The sequence below is a fragment of the Mytilus galloprovincialis genome, chromosome 2, assembly GCF_965363235.1.
Source record: "Mytilus galloprovincialis chromosome 2, xbMytGall1.hap1.1, whole genome shotgun sequence".
NCBI classification, from domain to species: domain Eukaryota; kingdom Metazoa; phylum Mollusca; class Bivalvia; order Mytilida; family Mytilidae; genus Mytilus; species Mytilus galloprovincialis.
The window spans coordinates 103,987,559-104,006,072 of record NC_134839.1 but is presented as its reverse complement, the minus strand read 5'-3'; the positions used below and the strand labels follow the sequence as shown (position 1 = coordinate 104,006,072).

Below are 18,514 nucleotides of genomic sequence, written 5' to 3'. Positions count from 1 at the left end.
TCAGGTTAAAGTTTTTGGTCGAGGTAGTTTTTGATGAAGTTGAAGTCCAATCGACTTGAAACTTAGTATACATGTGCCCTATGATATGATCTTTCTAATTTAAATGCCAAATTAGAGTTTTGACCCCAATTTTACGGTTCACTGAACATAGAAAATGATAGTGCAAATTTCAGGTTAAAGTTTTTGGCTTCAGGTTAAAGTTTTTGGTCAAGGTAGTTTTTGATGAAGTTGAAGTCCAATCAACTTGAAACTTAGTATACATGTGCCCTATGATATGATCTTTCTAATTTAAATGCCAAATTAGAGTTTTGACCCCAATTTTACGGTTCACTGAACATAGAAAATGATAGTGCAAATTTCAGGTTAAAGTTTTTGGTCAAGGTAGTTTTTGATGAAGTTGAAGTCCAATCAACTTGAAACTTAGTATACATGTGCCCTATGATATGATCTTTCTAATTTAAATGCCAAATTAGAGTTTTGACCCCAATTTTACGGTTCACTGAACATAGAAAATGATAGTGCAAATTTCAGGTTAAAGTTTTTGGCTTCAGGTTAAAGTTTTTGGTCAAGGTAGTTTTTGATGAAGTTGAAGTCCAATCAACTTGAAACTTAGTATACATGTGCCCTATGATATGATCTTTCTAATTTAAATGCCAAATTAGAGTTTTGACCCCAATTATACGGTTCACTGAACATAGAAAATGATAGTGCAAATTTCAGGTTAAAGTTTTTGGCTTCAGGTTAAAGTTTTTGGTCAAGGTAGTTTTTGATGAAGTTGAAGTCCAATCAACTTGAAACTTAGTATACATGTGCCCTATGATATGATCTTTCTAATTTAAATGCCAAATTAGAGTTTTGACCCCAATTTTACGGTTCACTGAACATAGAAAATGATAGTGCAAATTTCAGGTTAAAGTTTTTGGTCAAGGTAGTTTTTGATGAAGTTGAAGTCCAATCAACTTGAAACTTAGTATACATGTGCCCTATGATATGATCTTTCTAATTTAAATGCCAAATTAGAGTTTTGACCCCAATTTTACGGTTCACTGAACATAGAAAATGATAGTGCAAATTTCAGGTTAAAGTTTTTGGCTTCAGGTTAAAGTTTTTGGTCAAGGTAGTTTTTGATGAAGTTGAAGTCCAATCAACTTGAAACTTAGTATACATGTGCCCTATGATATGATCTTTTTAATTTAAATGCCAAATTAGAGTTTTGACCCCAATTTTACGGTTCACTGAACATAGAAAATGATAGTGCAAATTTCAGGTTAAAGTTTTTGGTCAAGGTAGTTTTTGATAAAGTAGAAGTCCAATCAACTTGAAACTTAGTATACATGTTCCCTTTGATAAGATCATTCTAATTTTAATGCCAAATTAGAGAATTTATTCCAATTTCACAGTCCTTTAAACATAGAAAATGATAGTGTGAGTGGGGCATCTGTGTACTGTGGACACATTCTTGTTTATTTTTATTTTAAAAAGCATATTTTTCAATATATATTTCCATATTCTATTTCAAATTTCTATCATTATTTACAAATAAGTGTTTTTTCATAAACAATCTATGTTAATTTTGGCAGTTTCGAAGCACCTGTAGCCTGAAAAAATGCACACAGGCTGAAATTTTTTAGTGGAAGAAGACGTCAAGTCTTCTGAAGACTTAAGGGGCTGATCTTTGGCATTGAGCCTCCGTATGCCGCATTCGTTTCGTGTATTACAATCTCATAACAACTTAAGATTCCTGACATCGATTTTTACACATGATTAGGCATCTGAATCATTTAATTTGTAAATTAGGATTGAAAAACAATCACTATCGTAAATATGACCCTTTTATTTAGGTAAATTATCAGATTTCATCTCATCCACATGAACGTTATTTGTTTACTTGTCACAGGATGTTTTAACTGTAGATATTTGTATTACGCATGCGTGAATTTGGTATCGGGACAACTCGCCCTGTTTACAAGTTCGCCCTTGAAGTTACGAATTTGCAATCCTGCAGACAAGAAGATTTTGTTTTTTATGCCCCACCTACGATAGTAGAGGGGCATTATGTTTTCTGGTCTGTGCGTCCGTTCGTCCGTTCGTTCGTCCGTTCGTTCGTCCGTTCGTTCGTCCGTTCGTCCGTCTGTCCCGCTTCAGGTTAAAGTTTTTGGTCGAGGTAGTTTTTGATGAAGTTGAAGTCCAATCAACTTGAAACTTAGTATACATGTGCCCTATGATATGATCTTTCTAATTTAAATGCCAAATTAGAGTTTTGACCCCAATTTTACGGTTCACTGAACATAGAAAATGATAGTGCAAATTTCAGGTTAAAGTTTTTGGCTTCAGGTTAAAGTTTTTGGTCAAGGTAATTTTTGATGAAGTTGAAGTCCAATCAACTTGAAACTTAGTATACATGTGCCCTATGATATGATCTTTCTAATTTAAATGCCAAATTAGAGTTTTGACCCCAATTTTACGGTTCACTGAACATAGAAAATGATAGTGCAAATTTCAGGTTAAAGTTTTTGGCTTCAGGTTAAAGTTTTTGGTCAAGGTAGTTTTTGATGAAGTTGAAGTCCAATCAACTTGAAACTTAGTATACATGTGCCCTATGATATGATCTTTCTAATTTAAATGCCAAATTAGAGTTTTGACCCCAATTTCACGGTCCACTGAACATAGAAAATGAAAGTGTGAGTTTCAGGTTAAAGGTTTTGGTCAAGGTAGTTTTTGATGAAGCTGAAGTCCAATCAACTTGAAACTTAGTACACATGTTCCTTATGATATGATCTTTTTAATTTTACAGCCAAGTTAAATTTTTGACCCCAATTTCACGGACCACTGAACATAGAAAATTAAAGTGTGAGTTTCAGGTTAAAGTTTTTGGTCAAGGTAGTTTTTGATGAAGTTTTAGTCCAATCAACTTGAAACTTAGTACACATGTTCCCTATGGTGTGATCTTTCTAATTTAATGCCAATTAGATTGTTTACCCAATTTCACGGTCTATTGAACATGTAAAATAATAATGCAAGTGGGGCATCCGTGTACTTTGGACACATTCTTGTTTGTAAATAAAAAGGATATATTTCTTATTAAATTGTTGTCTTAATTCATTGTTTTCCTTTGTCATGTGAATTAGATGCCCTTCTACTCCAAATGGTTTGAATCTATTTATAAAATTATTCAAGACTCAGTTTACAAGAGCAATACGTTGCTGTTTGGAGAATGTGATTAAAATCTAAGCTCATAGAAAAAGAAATATAATTGAAACCCAATGTACCTCCTTCTGAAGAATGTATTGCAATATAAATATAAATTCCTTTTGACAAGAGAAATCTGACTTTTGTCAGAAATATTTTTTTCACATGTGCAAAGGTAATCACGTGTGTCGGCCATATTGGTTTGTTTACAACTATGTGAAGAACCATGACCTAAACATAAATAGTCTCTGAAAGCGTAAACTTCAAGCAATACTATTTTATCAATCATGAATATTTTCATAAATTTAAATTTGATTATTTAAAGAAATAAAATTATAAAAATTACGATTTTTGATAAGAGATTCTACACAGACATGCTTTAATCTATTTATAGCCAAATTAGTTTACCTGTGTGAAAATGTAAATAATTTGTTTACTAAACAAGTAAAGACAAACTATGGATGGAAGATAATAATTTACATAAATACTTCAGGACATTTAATTGATTTTAATAAATATAGGATTTAAAAACTGCAAGTGGAAACAAATTTATTCATTAGCTACATAATCAGCTGATAATTTTATTTCACAAACATCGTGGTGATGTTATTGATAAAAATCACTCCATCAATCCTCCAGCCCTTTCACATATTAAGCAATAGATCTACTTATTATTGTAGAATATTTAATGAATATACATTCATCGTCTTGTTGAAAAGTAAAATCACAAAAATACTGAACTCAGAGGAAAATCAATTCGGAAAGTCCATAATCACATGGCAAAATCAAATAACAAAACGCATCAAAAACGAATGGACAAGAACTGTCATATTCCTGACTTGGTACAGGCATTTTCAAATGTAGAAAATGGTGGATTGAACCTGGTTTTATAGCTAGCTAAACCTCTCACTTGTATGACAGTCGCATCAAATTCCATTATATAGTCACCGATGCGCGAACAAAACAAACAGACATAATAGGTAAAAATGTCAAAAATAGGGGTACAGCAGTCAACATTGTGTTATCATCTTAATCACTATAAAAACAACAAATGTAACGAAGAAGCACAAAAAGGCATACATCAAATTAACATCCTCATTTTGATTATATTATACGATTATATTTGTCTATGTAAAATGCACCCATCAAGGAAGGAGGGTATGGGTACTGGTGTAAAATTGCGCGTTTGAAATTCGCACAGGTAGACATGAAATAATTTTGTCGTTCAAAGTATGACGGGATGCATAAATACTGTGTCACGCAAAATAGATATAACAAACACTGACTTAGCAGTTAAAGTAATAATAATAAATAAAATAATAGTGTGGTTCAAAGTATGACGTGATACATAAGTACAGAGTCACGTAAAATGTATATCACAAAAAAAGTTGGTTAACAGTAAAAGTAATATTAATGAATAAAATAATTTTGTCATTCAAAGTATGACAAGATACATAGGTACAGAGTCACATCATAAAATAATTTTGTCATTCAAAGTATGACAAGATACATAAGTACAGAGTCACATCATACAATATATTGTGTATATATCGTGTAATCAGATATTTTTAGCTGACAATCTGGGTATCCCATTGGCTGGAGTCTACTGTACTACCAAAAACATGATAAAGATAGTAAATAGTATTTTTTCACTAATTTATTGACAATTTATTGACATAATACTGGTTGTAACATATTTTATTTTTGTATTTAGGTTTGGACCCCCCACCCCACCCCCACCCCAATTATGAGTGGTGTCCCTTAAATGAGGGACTGTCCCTAAAACAAGGGGTCATTTTACTGTTGAAAAAAAATAAAGTACATTTTGAAGATTTTTATTAAACTCAAAAGTGGGAAAATTCATATTTGGAACAACTTTTCTAAATGAGGGGTCAAATTATTAAAAAAGATATAAGTTTAGAAACAACAGAAAATTCTTTTGACATGTTTTGACTATTCAGTACTTAATAGATGCATAGTTCTTGGGGAAAAGTTTCATCAAATAATATGAATATAAATGACTTTTTTGGTGCTCATTTTTTACAGTGGGTTATACTGATCTTCCAGGTAGGTTAATCTCATTTGGAGTGTTGTTCCCAACCTGTTAAAGGTCCATCTTTGTGCATAATTTAAAATTGGAAATTTCAACAAGCATCTAATATTCTTACTCTGGAAAATAAACCCTGCCTGGTCTGCTAGCTTTATGTATATTTTTTCTACCGAATTAAAACTAGAATCATGCAAACAGACTTAAGAAAAAGGCATGTAAATTAATCATACAAATATGACACTTTTTCTAGACAATCCAGATCGTGCAAAATACATCGCTAAAAATTGTAACCTTTAAAAAAAAATTTGTGCAGGAAAAACCCATATGGGAATTGGGAACTTTCAAAAGTTGGCGGGTATGTAACGCCTTACTTTTTTGGGGAAAGACGGCTTCAAGCCGTCCATCCCCTATGGGGTTGACCAGAGTGACACTCCCTCACATCATTCATTTTGTTTTTATACATGTTATAGTGTGGGAAAACCCCCAACAAATCTTACTTAGATTGAAGAGAAGGAGACCCAGAAATGAATAGTTTGACTTTAAACACTTTTTTACACATTTCCCTTCTGTTTCTCACGAAATTATCGTATCTTGAACTCTCCTTTACACTATTTACGTTTATTTAACAATCCGGAAAAATTAGTATGACGAGATATTCTAAATATATCCAACCTACATTGTATTTTATAGTGACGTCATTCTTGGAAGAAGCAGGGATATCCTTCACCAGTTCACTGGTTATTTAAAATCATTCTTAGAGATCGTGCACTAATCACAAATTTGTATTTGTTAAATCTAAACATAATATTGTTTACTGTAGATGATTTAAACATCAACATGCAATACTTTAATTTGTAGGTCAACAACTTTCAAAATAAACAAAGATCGTGGGGTTACATGACACAGGGGAAAGAAACGATTTTATTACTTTTTTCGGGTCTCACTAATTAGAGACAAGAAGCGTCAAAAAGCGACAAGAAGCGTCAAGAAGACTATTTAGCGACAAGAAAAACATATTCTTCTTGTCGCTTCTTGTCGCTAAAATTCTTTTTGTTGTTAATTAGTGAGACCACTTGTTTCTGTAAAAATTCTGAGAATCTTCCTCCAATTCAGGAGCACCTCAATTGATGAGTAATTATCCACTAAAATAAAAGTTAAAGTATTTAAACACTTCAAATGTGACATTTCATTGGATTAGTAGTCTTCTATTAAAACTAAATTTTTGTGTACCTACATAATCATTGTAATGGTAAAAAAAAAAAAAAAAAAAATTTGCATTTTTATAGTTTTAACATATTTATATTTACAAATATTTCAAAATTATGATTTGGAAACAAGCTTCACACAGTTTACATCACTCATATTGGTTTTTTTTATTAGTACCTGTTTCCCTGTGATGAGAGTTGTAACTAAGAACTTTAACAATGGAAATTTAAAACTGAATAGATTTTTCAGTCCACACTTTCTAAAGAAAAAACTTTAAAATCCAAGAGTACTGTCACAAAAAATGGAAAATGGCCCTAGCCTGCAGTTCAGTGGTACACAATCAAGATTTCAAAAAATATTGTAGTTGTTGTGAAATGACAGAATTCAGTTGAGTTTTAGATAATTAACTATCAACTTTAATCAAATGTTTAGATTTAGAAGATGCAGATCACTTCCATTGGTCCAAATTGAATCCTAAACTAAGGAAATGAAATTACATAAACAACAATTGATTTCAATATTGTCAACCTTTCTACATGTTCTAGCGTTTCTCTTTTTCATTCTTCATATGTAAACTATCAAAAGATACCCCCCCCTTTCCAAAAACATAATAAAATAGAAACAAGGGCCGTCTTTCCCCTCAGAGCTATTCAGCTCTTTGATTAAGCTCCATTTGTGGGCAATATGTTTTCTAGTCTGTCCGTCCGTCCTGCTTCTGGTTATAAAGTTTATGGTCGAGGTAGTTTTTGATGAAGTTGAAATCCAATCAACTTGAAACTTAGTACACATGTGTTCCTTATGATATGATCTTCTTAATTTTACTGCCAAATTAAAGATTTTACCTAATTTTCATAGTCAACTGAACATAGAAAATGATTGTACGGATGGGAAATCCATGTACTTATGACCTTTTCTTGTTTGAAGAAAAAAAATACATTATAACGATAATGGAACAAAGCAGCCTGGGTTAGTGGGGCTGCTTTTATGGTAATTCAAGTTACCTTTTATTCACCTTCTTCCACTTCAGAGCTATCAGCTCTTTGATTATTATATTTTTGTAAGAAGCCAGGAAAATTCTATATTCTGGCAAAGTATAAGAAAATTCTATCTGAGGAAATATATATTATACCAATTATCCACCATATTTTGTTCAATACTAGACATTACAAAAATAGATAATACAAGTGTATGCCAAATGTACAACTAAACCTGTTGATAGCTGTTTCAAAAAGAATTAATCTGATGGTTACTTGACATTTTGAAAGATTAAATCAGAGAGATATTGATATGAACATAGAAGTGAAAAAGGTACAAACCCATTTCTGATATCTAACAGTGTTGTATACCAGTTATGTAAATGCAAATCAATTACTTAATGATAGTTAAATCACTTTAACTTGTTTATTAATAGCGTTGATTTAATTATTCATTTATTTTTTTAACAGTTGAGAAAAATAGAGAGTTCATTTAGAAACCTGTTGAAATCTGGCCCAGCACAGATTGATGAAACTTCAAGATGGGAAGATGTGAGTAGTAATCATACAATGCATTGTGAACCCATATAAAACTACACATGTTTCTGTTCTGTATCATTTCTTTTTCTGTTGTAAAATACGACAAAAAAATTGCAGAAGCAATAATTTTAATCTGTATTTTGGTTAAGTTATGTTTTTGGGTTGTCTAATTGTAATTTACCCCACACATGCATATAAAGAAAGTTCACAAACCAACTTTACGTAAATGTACTTGTGAGCTGTTAAAACTGAAGAATGTTTTCATCAAAAGAGATGAAGTATTTGAAAGGAGTAGGTCCGGTAAGGGCCGATTTTGGCCTCAAATTTCAGGTTCATCTAACGAAAGATTTTGGACATTTTTTAAACACTTAATGTCTATTGATTCAATTAGTGTATGTGAAAGATTTTAACATTAAAACACGATCTGATTCAAGCTTTAATATGAAAAATCTATCAAATATGCCAAAAAACTTTTCAGATGGTTTTTGTCAAAATTGAAAGTGGCCGCATCCGTGTTCATCCTCAATTTCAATATTATGAATGATCACAAATGTGGCCACTTTCATTTAAGACAGAAACTGTCTAAAATTTAACTTAAATGTTAAAATTGTGAAGATTTCAGTAATTTAGCATGACTTAATGATGCTAGGACATGATATATGTGCATTGTATTGTCAAAAACAGCCCATATTTATGGAGCAGAAGCATTTTACTTTCCAGTAAATAGCTAACAGATTACATTTTCACAATTTTGTAAAACTGCTATATTTTTGGGCCAAAAAGGGGTCTTACTGAACCTACTCCTTTGTTATTGTTACTGAATTTCATAACTTACTTCTAATACATATCCTGAAAAGAACCTTTATATTTATAACGAAATTACTTAATTAACTTCCCTTCATTTCAGTTGCAAATCTTGAACAATTTCTACTTAAGGAATGACAAATATTTTTTTCTGTCTGTGATAAATAAAGTTAAAAATGTGGTGCATACTTTTAATAACCTGCTATGCATGTTATTCAGTGTGCACCACATTTTTTATGTTAATTGGCGATAAGCAAAATTCTCTCAGAAGGTGTGTTACCTCCAAAAATAAATAACTGCTTGGTAGAAACATTTTCGTAAAATAAAAATGTAATGTTTATATGCCAGTTTTAGACAGATATTCTAATATAATGTTGTCCTCTGTCTCTTTGAACTTGTCTTGTTGCAACTCCAATATGCTTGTATTTATCCTTTTCGAGTTTGTATACAATATAAGATTCCATAAAGACTAGTAACCTTTCTGTTATGATTATTTTCATCAGAGTTATGGAACTTTGTTTACCAAAACTTACAAAATTTTTCATGTGTCTGATAATAACTTCAGTTTACCTCATGATTAATTACAATATTTAGGTTGAAGTTGCATTGGATAAGAGCATTAGTATTTAAACTTGTTCATTAATAACATAATTTTTTTTGTAGGTTAGAGAAAACCCTTACCTTAACACTAAGCATTGGTATTAAAAGTTGTTAATTAATAACATAATTTTTTGTGTAGGTTAGAGAAAAATTAGAGAAGGACTCTGCCTATCAAGCTGTAACAGTGGAGTCTGAAAGGATACGATTGTTTAGAGAATATCAACAAATTCTGGAGGAATCATGTAGTCATCACCATTCAAGGAAGAAAAAAACAAAAAAACATAAAACTAGACGTTCACGGTCAAAATCCAAATCAGTGAGTAAATCATGCATAAATTCTAGAAAAAAAACACAAAACTAGACGTTCACAGTCAAAATCCAAATCAGTGAGTAAATCATGCATAAGTTCTAAACCAGAAAGAAAGAACATAAATGCTAGCGTTTAAATTGTACCCTATTTCAAAAGGCTTTGTTATGTTGATAATAATTATTACTTTTTTCTCATTCTCCAAAACAATAAAAAAAAAGATGGGCAATTTATTTATGAGAATTAGTTTAAATGTATGTATGTAAATGACATGATCAGCTACTGAAATCATAACAACTAGTTGTTAAATGTGGAAAGGTACCTGAAAGGGTCAATCTGGTGGGTGTATATCCAGTGGGTAAACATAGAAACATGGAATATTACCTTATAATTCTGTACTGCTTTAGATACCAATGCACTGATTTGAATTTCAGCAAAGTGAGTCTGAAGCAGAAACAGTAGCATCTTCCAGTAGACACAGAAAGAAGAAAAAAGAAAGAAAACACAGATCAGAATCCCGATCAAGGTCACCTAGTAATGTCTCTGAATCAGGTAAATTATTTTACAAATTCAAGTTACACCTCTGAATCATGTTTTAGTATGTTTATTGTTTTTTTGTCAATTTTATTGTGCTTTGCATCCAGTTTTCAATTATAGTTCACATTAACTACATAAACTAACCTTTAAAAAGAACTTCCTTAAGGAACAGATGTAGTCTTTTGTTGTTGACCCTGGTATTTTATTGGTCAAGTGTTATTTACATTGAATTCTATGTTCTTTATAATGTAAAGACAAAACTCTGAAATTAACCATAAAAGTAGTCTCCATGGAACAAAGTAGTAATATTATGATACTCTTTCAATTTAATTTGACAAGATTGCCCTGCATGAGTTTAAATATATGACTTCATGGTGAAAGATATATTTCATCAAACTTTTGTTTTTGCATGGTTATTTGTACTTACTACATGTGATGAAATTTAGGATACATGGGCAGGAGAGAAGACGTTTGTGTCTCTCAAAGCAGTGTTAAATGTGAGTACAGAACAGGAACAAAGCATGATTGTTGGGATTTGTTTTGTTAAGCTACACAGTATTTACTGAATTTTATCCAGATCCTCCAGCTGATTGAGATTAGAAACTATGTTTACTTTCAATGTTACAAACAGGTATTAGGATTCTTAAAAAAATGTTTTTAGAACAACTGTATTCAACAAAACTTTTAGGAATTTTTGGTCCTCAAAGCTCTTCAATTTTGTACTTTATTTGGCCTTTTAAACTATTTTAGATTCAAGCAACACAGATGAGTCTTATGTAGAAAAACCATGCGTCTTACAAAATTTCAATCCTGGTACATGTATCTATGATTATTTTATTCACAATTGTAATGTTTGTCAGAATTTAGTGTCCACAGGTTTCAGGTTTTTGCACGGTTTAGGTTCCACAGGGTTTTATTTTACAAGTTTATTTAGTAAAGGACATCTTTATAACATTTCATTGTTTATAAAAGTAAAATTAAATATCATCTATTTGAATGAAAATTTTCTTAACATTGGATTGTCAAAAAATTATTTCCTTTTTAGAGAAATGAGTTTTTTATTTCGTTTAAAAAGTACATCATTTGCTCAAGAGCCAGATTATTTTGTTTTTTGTTTTTTTAGAATTTTGCTAGTTTATTTGTACAGTTCAAAGGTATTGGACATATATTAGTAGTTAACTTAGTTTATTGTTTTTATTTTTTAATTAACTGAAATCCTTACCAGATCTTGTCCGTATCTCTTTCAAATGTAAGTAATAAAAATGATTAAATGTCAGAAAAGATGTGGATAAAAGACAGTGAAATAATTTGTGTTTTTATCCAAACTGTTCAATTTCCTGTTGCTTATATAATGGTTATTTGCATGTTTTGAAATATGGGTCTCCATCCTATACATGTAGTGGCTAGAATCAAATAATGTTTCCTGTCCAAAATGTTTGAATATAAAATTTGGGATGAATATAAAAATAAGAAGATGTGATGCGATTGCCACTGAGTCAGCTCTCCATCAGAAATCAAATGATTTAGGAGTTCATTAGCAATTATAGGTTACTGTACAGCCTTCAACAATGAGCAAATCCTTACTGCTTAGCAAGCTAATAAAGGGTCAGAAATGATAAATATAAAACTCATAATGAGAAATGTTACTGCCAGATATATGTTCAAAACAAGGAACAAAAACATTTATGATCTATGTTAGTGGGCCTCAATCCTCCCACTTAACATGGGAAAGTTGTGCAACAGACCAAAACAAGAACAAACTGTACTAAATAATAAATGATAAATAACAACAGACATCGACCACTCAATTACAGGCTCCTGACTTGGGACAGGCACTTACAAAATGTGGTGAAACATGTTTGCTGGCCCTACCCGTAACCTTGGACTTCTGTATGACAGCAGCACAAAATAACAAATAAGATAAATCAGTTGAAAAGAGCTTATCTCATCAGATTGATACAAAGCAGACAAACATCTAATAAAAACACAGACCGAACACGGCAGGATATTTAAACATTCATAACAAACAAAAACAAAAAAGATGTAGTACAGATCTTAGAGTACTCACAGTAACTGAAAGCTAGCTCAAAGTCAATTACAACTAAAAAAACAAAATTTATTTCTAAGAATAAAATATCAATCAGTACACTTCCAACAATGTTCTCTGTATAATATCAATGTAAGAGGTGAAAAGTAAAGGTGACCATCAACCTAGAGTGGATTTAATGAATGGCATTAGGTGTCCTGTAATGAATTTGTTCATGAAAGCAGGACAATAATAATTAACATAAAACAGGAACAATAAGTGACAATCAAACATGTAAAAGTGTACATTTTGGAAAGATTTTCTCTTTTTATACTTATAGATCATGAAAGGGATGACAGTAAAAAGAAACACAAAAAGAAGTCTAAAAAGAAGAAACATGTATCGAGATCTGTAAGTTATAACATCCTAGTGTGTTCTGTAGATTCACTAATTAGTTTGTTGTATTATTAATGGGAGAAAGAATATTCTTTGTATTAAACTAAAATGTGAACTTTTGCTTGTAGTACACCAACAGTTACATTGACAGCTATACTATTGACAATTCTGTATAATATAAAGACATTAGTTTTCTATGTTTACAGTTACATTGACAGCTATACTATTGACAATTCTGTATAATATAAAGACATTAGTGTTCTATATTTACAGTAAGTTGTTTCCTTGAACAGCTCTGTATAATAACAATAATCAGCTGACTGGTTAATTTCATTTAAAATTCATTAAGCAGTTTGTTATTAAGTTCCGTTTATCTGATTTTGCCTTCATAGTATGCCGTACTATCTTATATCTATCTTACATGTGGTGTCTTGACAGTCCTCAAGTAATGACTTAGTTTATTAATACACCCAACAGTAAATATTGTAATTTAAATATTGATAAGTTGATCCATTGACAAGAAGACAATATGATAGATAAACATATTAATAGTTTGACATTAAAATGCATTGGGGCATTGACAGATTAACAAATTGACATAAGATGTCCTAACCTAACTATTATTGAATAACAGTTAGTAGAAGCAGGCTATATGAAAATATTTCTATACCCCCAGTCACCTCTTTGGGTCACATCATACATCATTACAGGTTAGCACTAATTAATTATGTCACATGATTAGAATCTGAATTTCAAAGGCTTTTTATTTTTTTCTCCCTTCCATGTTAATTTTTTCAACGTTGAGGTTGCAAATTTAATTGATGGCTCTTCTGCTTTGACATATTTATAATATTTGTAGCCATCTAAATCAAGTTTGAGTGGTGGTGAAGAACATTCAAAGAAAAAGAAAAAAGACAAAAATGAGCAGGAAACACGAAAAGAAAAGGTTGCAAGATATTCATATTTAAGTCTTTACTTTGTCCTCAGTAGAAAAGTCTCTATTTACTATAGATATATCTTAGAAGCAGGCAGTTTCTTGTTGACCTATCTTTTTGAAAGGATATGCTGTTTTAAATTCTATCTTAAAACAGGATAGCAACATGTTCCTTATGGTGAATAGTAGCCTCATTGACAATCATACCAAATGTCCATAGTTATACATGTAGATCAATCACCTTGGCAAGACTTATGGGACTTTGGCAATATATTAGCCTAGTGTAGCATAATGAAACCATGTGAATGCTACACCTATCAGATGATTTGCCTGAAAGTGTTAAGAATATCTTAATTTTCATTTTGACCTTCTATTTTGCCATAATTATTAGAATTTGACTATTTTAGGCCTATTAAATGAATGCAACTCCTCAGTGACATTTTTACCTAAAAAGTTCATACTAAGTGGTTTTGTTTGTCATCATCTTAAGTGGACCATAATATAATGACAGTTTGATAAGAAGATGTTTGATATAGGATGTTGAATTTTTAAAAGCCTTTTGTAGCATAATAACTCCTCCTCTGATACTGTATGTTCAAAAATATTCATAAGTAGTACAATTGTTTGTCATCAAACTATACCCCTTTTTTCCGTTTTGGAATTTATAGGATTGTTTTTGTCCTACTGAGACTTTTTGTGCTTCCATCTTTCATGTAGAATTGTCACTGTGTGAATTATTAGTTATCATATTTAGTAGAATTGTCACTGTGTGAATTATTAGTTATCATATTTAGTAGAATTGTCACTGTGTGAATTATTAGATATCATGTGTACTTTACTATACTGAAATATTGATTGGATGATTTTGACAACAGTTTAAGAAATGTTACATTTTATTTTTTATTTTCAGCCTTACACTCTTTGATATTTTGATAACTATCATGTACTAGTAATGTACCTATAATTGCTTACATCCACTTTATTTGAACATTGGTGGATAGTTGTCTCGCTGGCAATCATACCTCATCTTGTTATTTTTATATACATAAGTTATTTTCAAAAAAGCAGATAGGACAAGATGTACAGCAATGCCAAAATGAACATAACAATAGTCATCTATGACACAGATGCTAGTATTCCCTTTAAAATGAACATAACAATAGTCATCTATGACACAGATGCTAGTATTCCTTTAAAATGAACATAACAATAGTCATCTATGACACAGATGCTAGTATTCCTTTAAAATGAACATAACAATAGTCATCTATGACACAGATGCTAGTATTCCCTTTAAAATGAACATAACAATAGTCATCTATGACACAGATGCTAGTATTCCTTTAAAATGAACATAACAATAGTCATCTATGACACAGATGCTAGTATTCCCTTTAAAATGAACATAACAATAGTCATCTATGACACAGATGCTAGTATTCCTTTAAAATGAACATAACAATAGTCATCTATGACACAGATGCTAGTATTCCTTTAAAATGAACATAACAATAGTCATCTATGACACAGATGCTAGTATTCCTTTAAAATGAACATAACAATAGTCATCTATGACACAGATGCTAGTATTCCTTTAAAATGAACATAACAATAGTCATCTATGACACAGATGCTAGTATTCCCTTTAAAATGAACATAACAATAGTCATCTATGACACAGATGCTAGTATTCCCTTTAAAATGAACATAACAATAGTCATCTATGACACAGATGCTAGTATTCCTTTAAAATGAACATAACAATAGTCATCTATGACACAGATGCTAGTATTCCCTTTAAAATGAACATAACAATAGTCATCTATGACACAGATGCTAGTATTCCCTTTAAAATGAACATAACAATAGTCATCTATGACACAGATGCTAGTATTCCTTTAAAATGAACATAACAATAGTCATCTATGACACAGATGCTAGTATTCCCTTTAAAATGAACATAACAATAGTCATCTATGACACAGATGCTAGTATTCCTTTAAAATGAACATAACAATAGTCACCTATGACACAGATGCTAGTATTCCCTTTAAAATGAACATAACAATAGTCATCTATGACACAGATGCTAGTATTCCTTTAAAATGAACATAACAGTAGTCACCTATGACACAGATGCTAGTATTCCTTTAAAATGAACATAACAATAGTCATCTATGACACAGATGCTAGTATTCCCTTTAAAATGAACATAACAATAGTCATCTATGACACAGATGCTAGTATTTCCTTTAAAATGAACATAACAGTAGTCACCTATGACACAGATGCTAGTATTCCCTTTAAAATGAACATAACAATAGTCATCTATGACACAGATGCTAGTATTCCTTTTAAAATGAACATAACAATAGTCACCTATGACACAGATGCTAGTATTCCCTTTAAAATGAACATAACAGTAGTCATCTATGACACAGATGCTAGTATTCCCTTTAAAATGAATAACATCATAACTGTTTATGTAAAACTTTTAAAGAGAGGACCTCAATTTTGGTGCTAAGAACCCTTGAATCAATAGAAAGGAATTTATGATAGGAATAAAAAGTTAAAAATATTGGTTTTACTGAGAGATATGTATTCCATGCACTGCTTGCGTGCTGCTACAGGAATATTAAATTTCACAATGAGAAAATTTATCTCTTTATATAGTCTTGAAGCTTAGTTCTATTCATTAATGCTTACTTTCTATTTCTAGTTTGTAAGTCAATATTAAGCACACCTAATAAATCTGAAAATTGAAGGCAAATTAACTGCCATTGTTATTCTAATAGTATGCAAGTAATAATATTTGTTTTTTCAGGCCAATGATTGGGCGTCATCAGGTAGTGATCTCAGTGAAGGAGAGTTAGAGAAGAAGAGAAGACTTTTGTTACAACAGTTAGAGGCTGATGCTTGAACAATTTCAATGATGTGCCACAGTATATGGCAAGAAGTCTGAAAAACAGTGGCAATGATTTTAGAATTTATCTTAATTGTGTTCAGATTAATATCTATTGAATATAGATGAGACAGTTATATGTACATCATCATCATCAATCACATATTGTCATTAAATTATCATAAATGTATTAGGTTTGTTTTGTTGATGTCATTTCATATTTCATATATTGTGTACAGCTTGTAAATGGGTTTAAATTAAGAATTTGTATCATACAGAAAAATCTGTATAATCACGTTATGTAAAGATCTCAGGATTTAACAAATAACTCTAATTTTTTTACACCACCAACTATTAAAAATAGTTGACTTCATTTTTAGTATTTTGTGCAAGGAATGTGGAAGGTGAGACTACCGTCTGTTTCTAAATATCAGTATTGTAAACTTGTCAAATGTTGAAATGGAACATTGTTATTTTGGTAGTCAACATTACAATTTTACACCAACAGAACCAGTTGCAGGCAAAAAACTCTTGAGGAATCTATTAGAAATTGTTCTTGTCAATCATGTAAATAAACAATAATTTGAAAGGCAATAAAATAATAAAATAGTTGAGTCTTAAAAATTATACATGTTTTATATGACAATTTGATTATTTTTTATTCATTAAATACGATTTCTATACTTCAAAATTGAATAAAACAGAACAGTATTTCAGACACTTTTATTGTACCATGCACTAGAAACATGTAGTATGGAGCATATTACTCATCAGTCATTTAGATTTATATCCTGTGAAAATACTTTTATTTGTGGGTATAAATTTTCGTGGTTTAAACAAAAGTTACATGTTCTTTGGTTCTTTAATTCTTGGGGAAAGTTTTGTGAAAAAAATCAAGTGAAGAAAGTGAAGTCATACAAATGGAAGATATTAACAACCTTGACTGGCTATACAGCTTTCGCACGGTCGGTATGAAGCCATCAGAAACAAAGATTCTTGAAATACTCTTACGTTGTTTTATACTGATTTGTGGTAATTTTCACCTACTTGTTCATCTCTTGTTAAATGGATCGTAAACAAGATACTTTAAAGAAAAACGTTACATAAAAAATGCTACAAAAATACTGAACTACAAGGATAGTTTAAATGGAAATTTCTGTAACAATTTGCTAAATCAAAAGCTCTAACACATTAAAAAAAAACAATTGTCATATTCTTGACTTGGCACAATGTAGATATATGATGATCCTTCCATTTGCTGATTTGGATAACAATTGTTGTATTTTGTTGAACCAAGAAATTAATTGAGCCATGAAAACCAAGGAAATTGGTATCTAACGAATAAACTTACTGTAACAGTATGATAAAAAAAATACATAGTATTGGTGGGTAACTTACTTGGATATTGTTTCATGGCATGAAGAATCCTATTTATTGATTTTGATCTATTAAGATCAATTCTCAGATATCACCAAAAATACCCTCAATTTATATCACTTTTAACCTCAAGGGAATGCATGGTATATCAGATTTGGATGAAACTTTTATGTTAATTAGATCCTCCATTTACATCACAAAGTCGCTGGAAAATTCTTTCTAGGTGTACAAGGTGTTCATCTATGGACTTCGAGAAGATAATAAGATCGTCTAGGTAAATGTAACACATACCTGTGTGTAAATCACCTAAGCATTCTTCCATGAGTCTTCGGTACGTAGCTGGTGCGTTGGAGAGTCCAAATGGAAGTCTGTTGAACTCGAAAAATCCTATCAGTCCAACGGTGAAGGCATTGCATTGTTTATGTTCCTCCTCGATCTCTACTTGATGGTTTCCGCTCTTCATATCTAGCACTGTGTTGCCTCCTAATGAATCCATAATCTCTTCAATACGGGGAAGCGCATGATGGTCTTTAGGTTAAGCTGACGGTAGTTTACACACATTCTAAGCTTTCTATCCTTTATACATACAAATACCACAATCGGTGACTGGGTGAATGGGATCTTATCACTCCTGCTGATAACAGTTGTTGTAAATGGTGACATACATTTAGC

The 18,514-nt window shown here is 31.1% G+C and overlaps 1 protein-coding gene across 6 annotated transcripts in view; it reads left to right on the top strand.

Annotated features, from left to right (window-relative positions):
- Window positions 1–17,076, top strand: part of LOC143065210 (pre-mRNA-processing factor 40 homolog B-like) — a 53,001-nt gene extending 35,925 nt beyond the window's left edge. For 3 of the 6 annotated variants that reach the window (XM_076238632.1, XM_076238635.1, XM_076238636.1), the window contains exons 20-26: window positions 7,891–7,971; window positions 9,503–9,679; window positions 10,105–10,222; window positions 10,654–10,704; window positions 12,574–12,644; window positions 13,489–13,575; window positions 16,388–17,076. In XM_076238632.1, coding sequence (XP_076094747.1) covers window positions 7,891–7,971; window positions 9,503–9,679; window positions 10,105–10,222; window positions 10,654–10,704; window positions 12,574–12,644; window positions 13,489–13,575; window positions 16,388–16,483 — 681 coding nt within the window. In that variant the 3' untranslated portion in view covers window positions 16,484–17,076. The remainder of the gene's footprint in view (window positions 1–7,890; window positions 7,972–9,502; window positions 9,680–10,104; window positions 10,223–10,653; window positions 10,705–12,573; window positions 12,645–13,488; window positions 13,576–16,387) is intronic. The other 3 variants (XM_076238633.1, XM_076238637.1, XM_076238638.1) reach the window with 3 other exon arrangements.
- The last annotated feature ends 1,438 nt before the right edge of the window (window positions 17,077–18,514 follow it).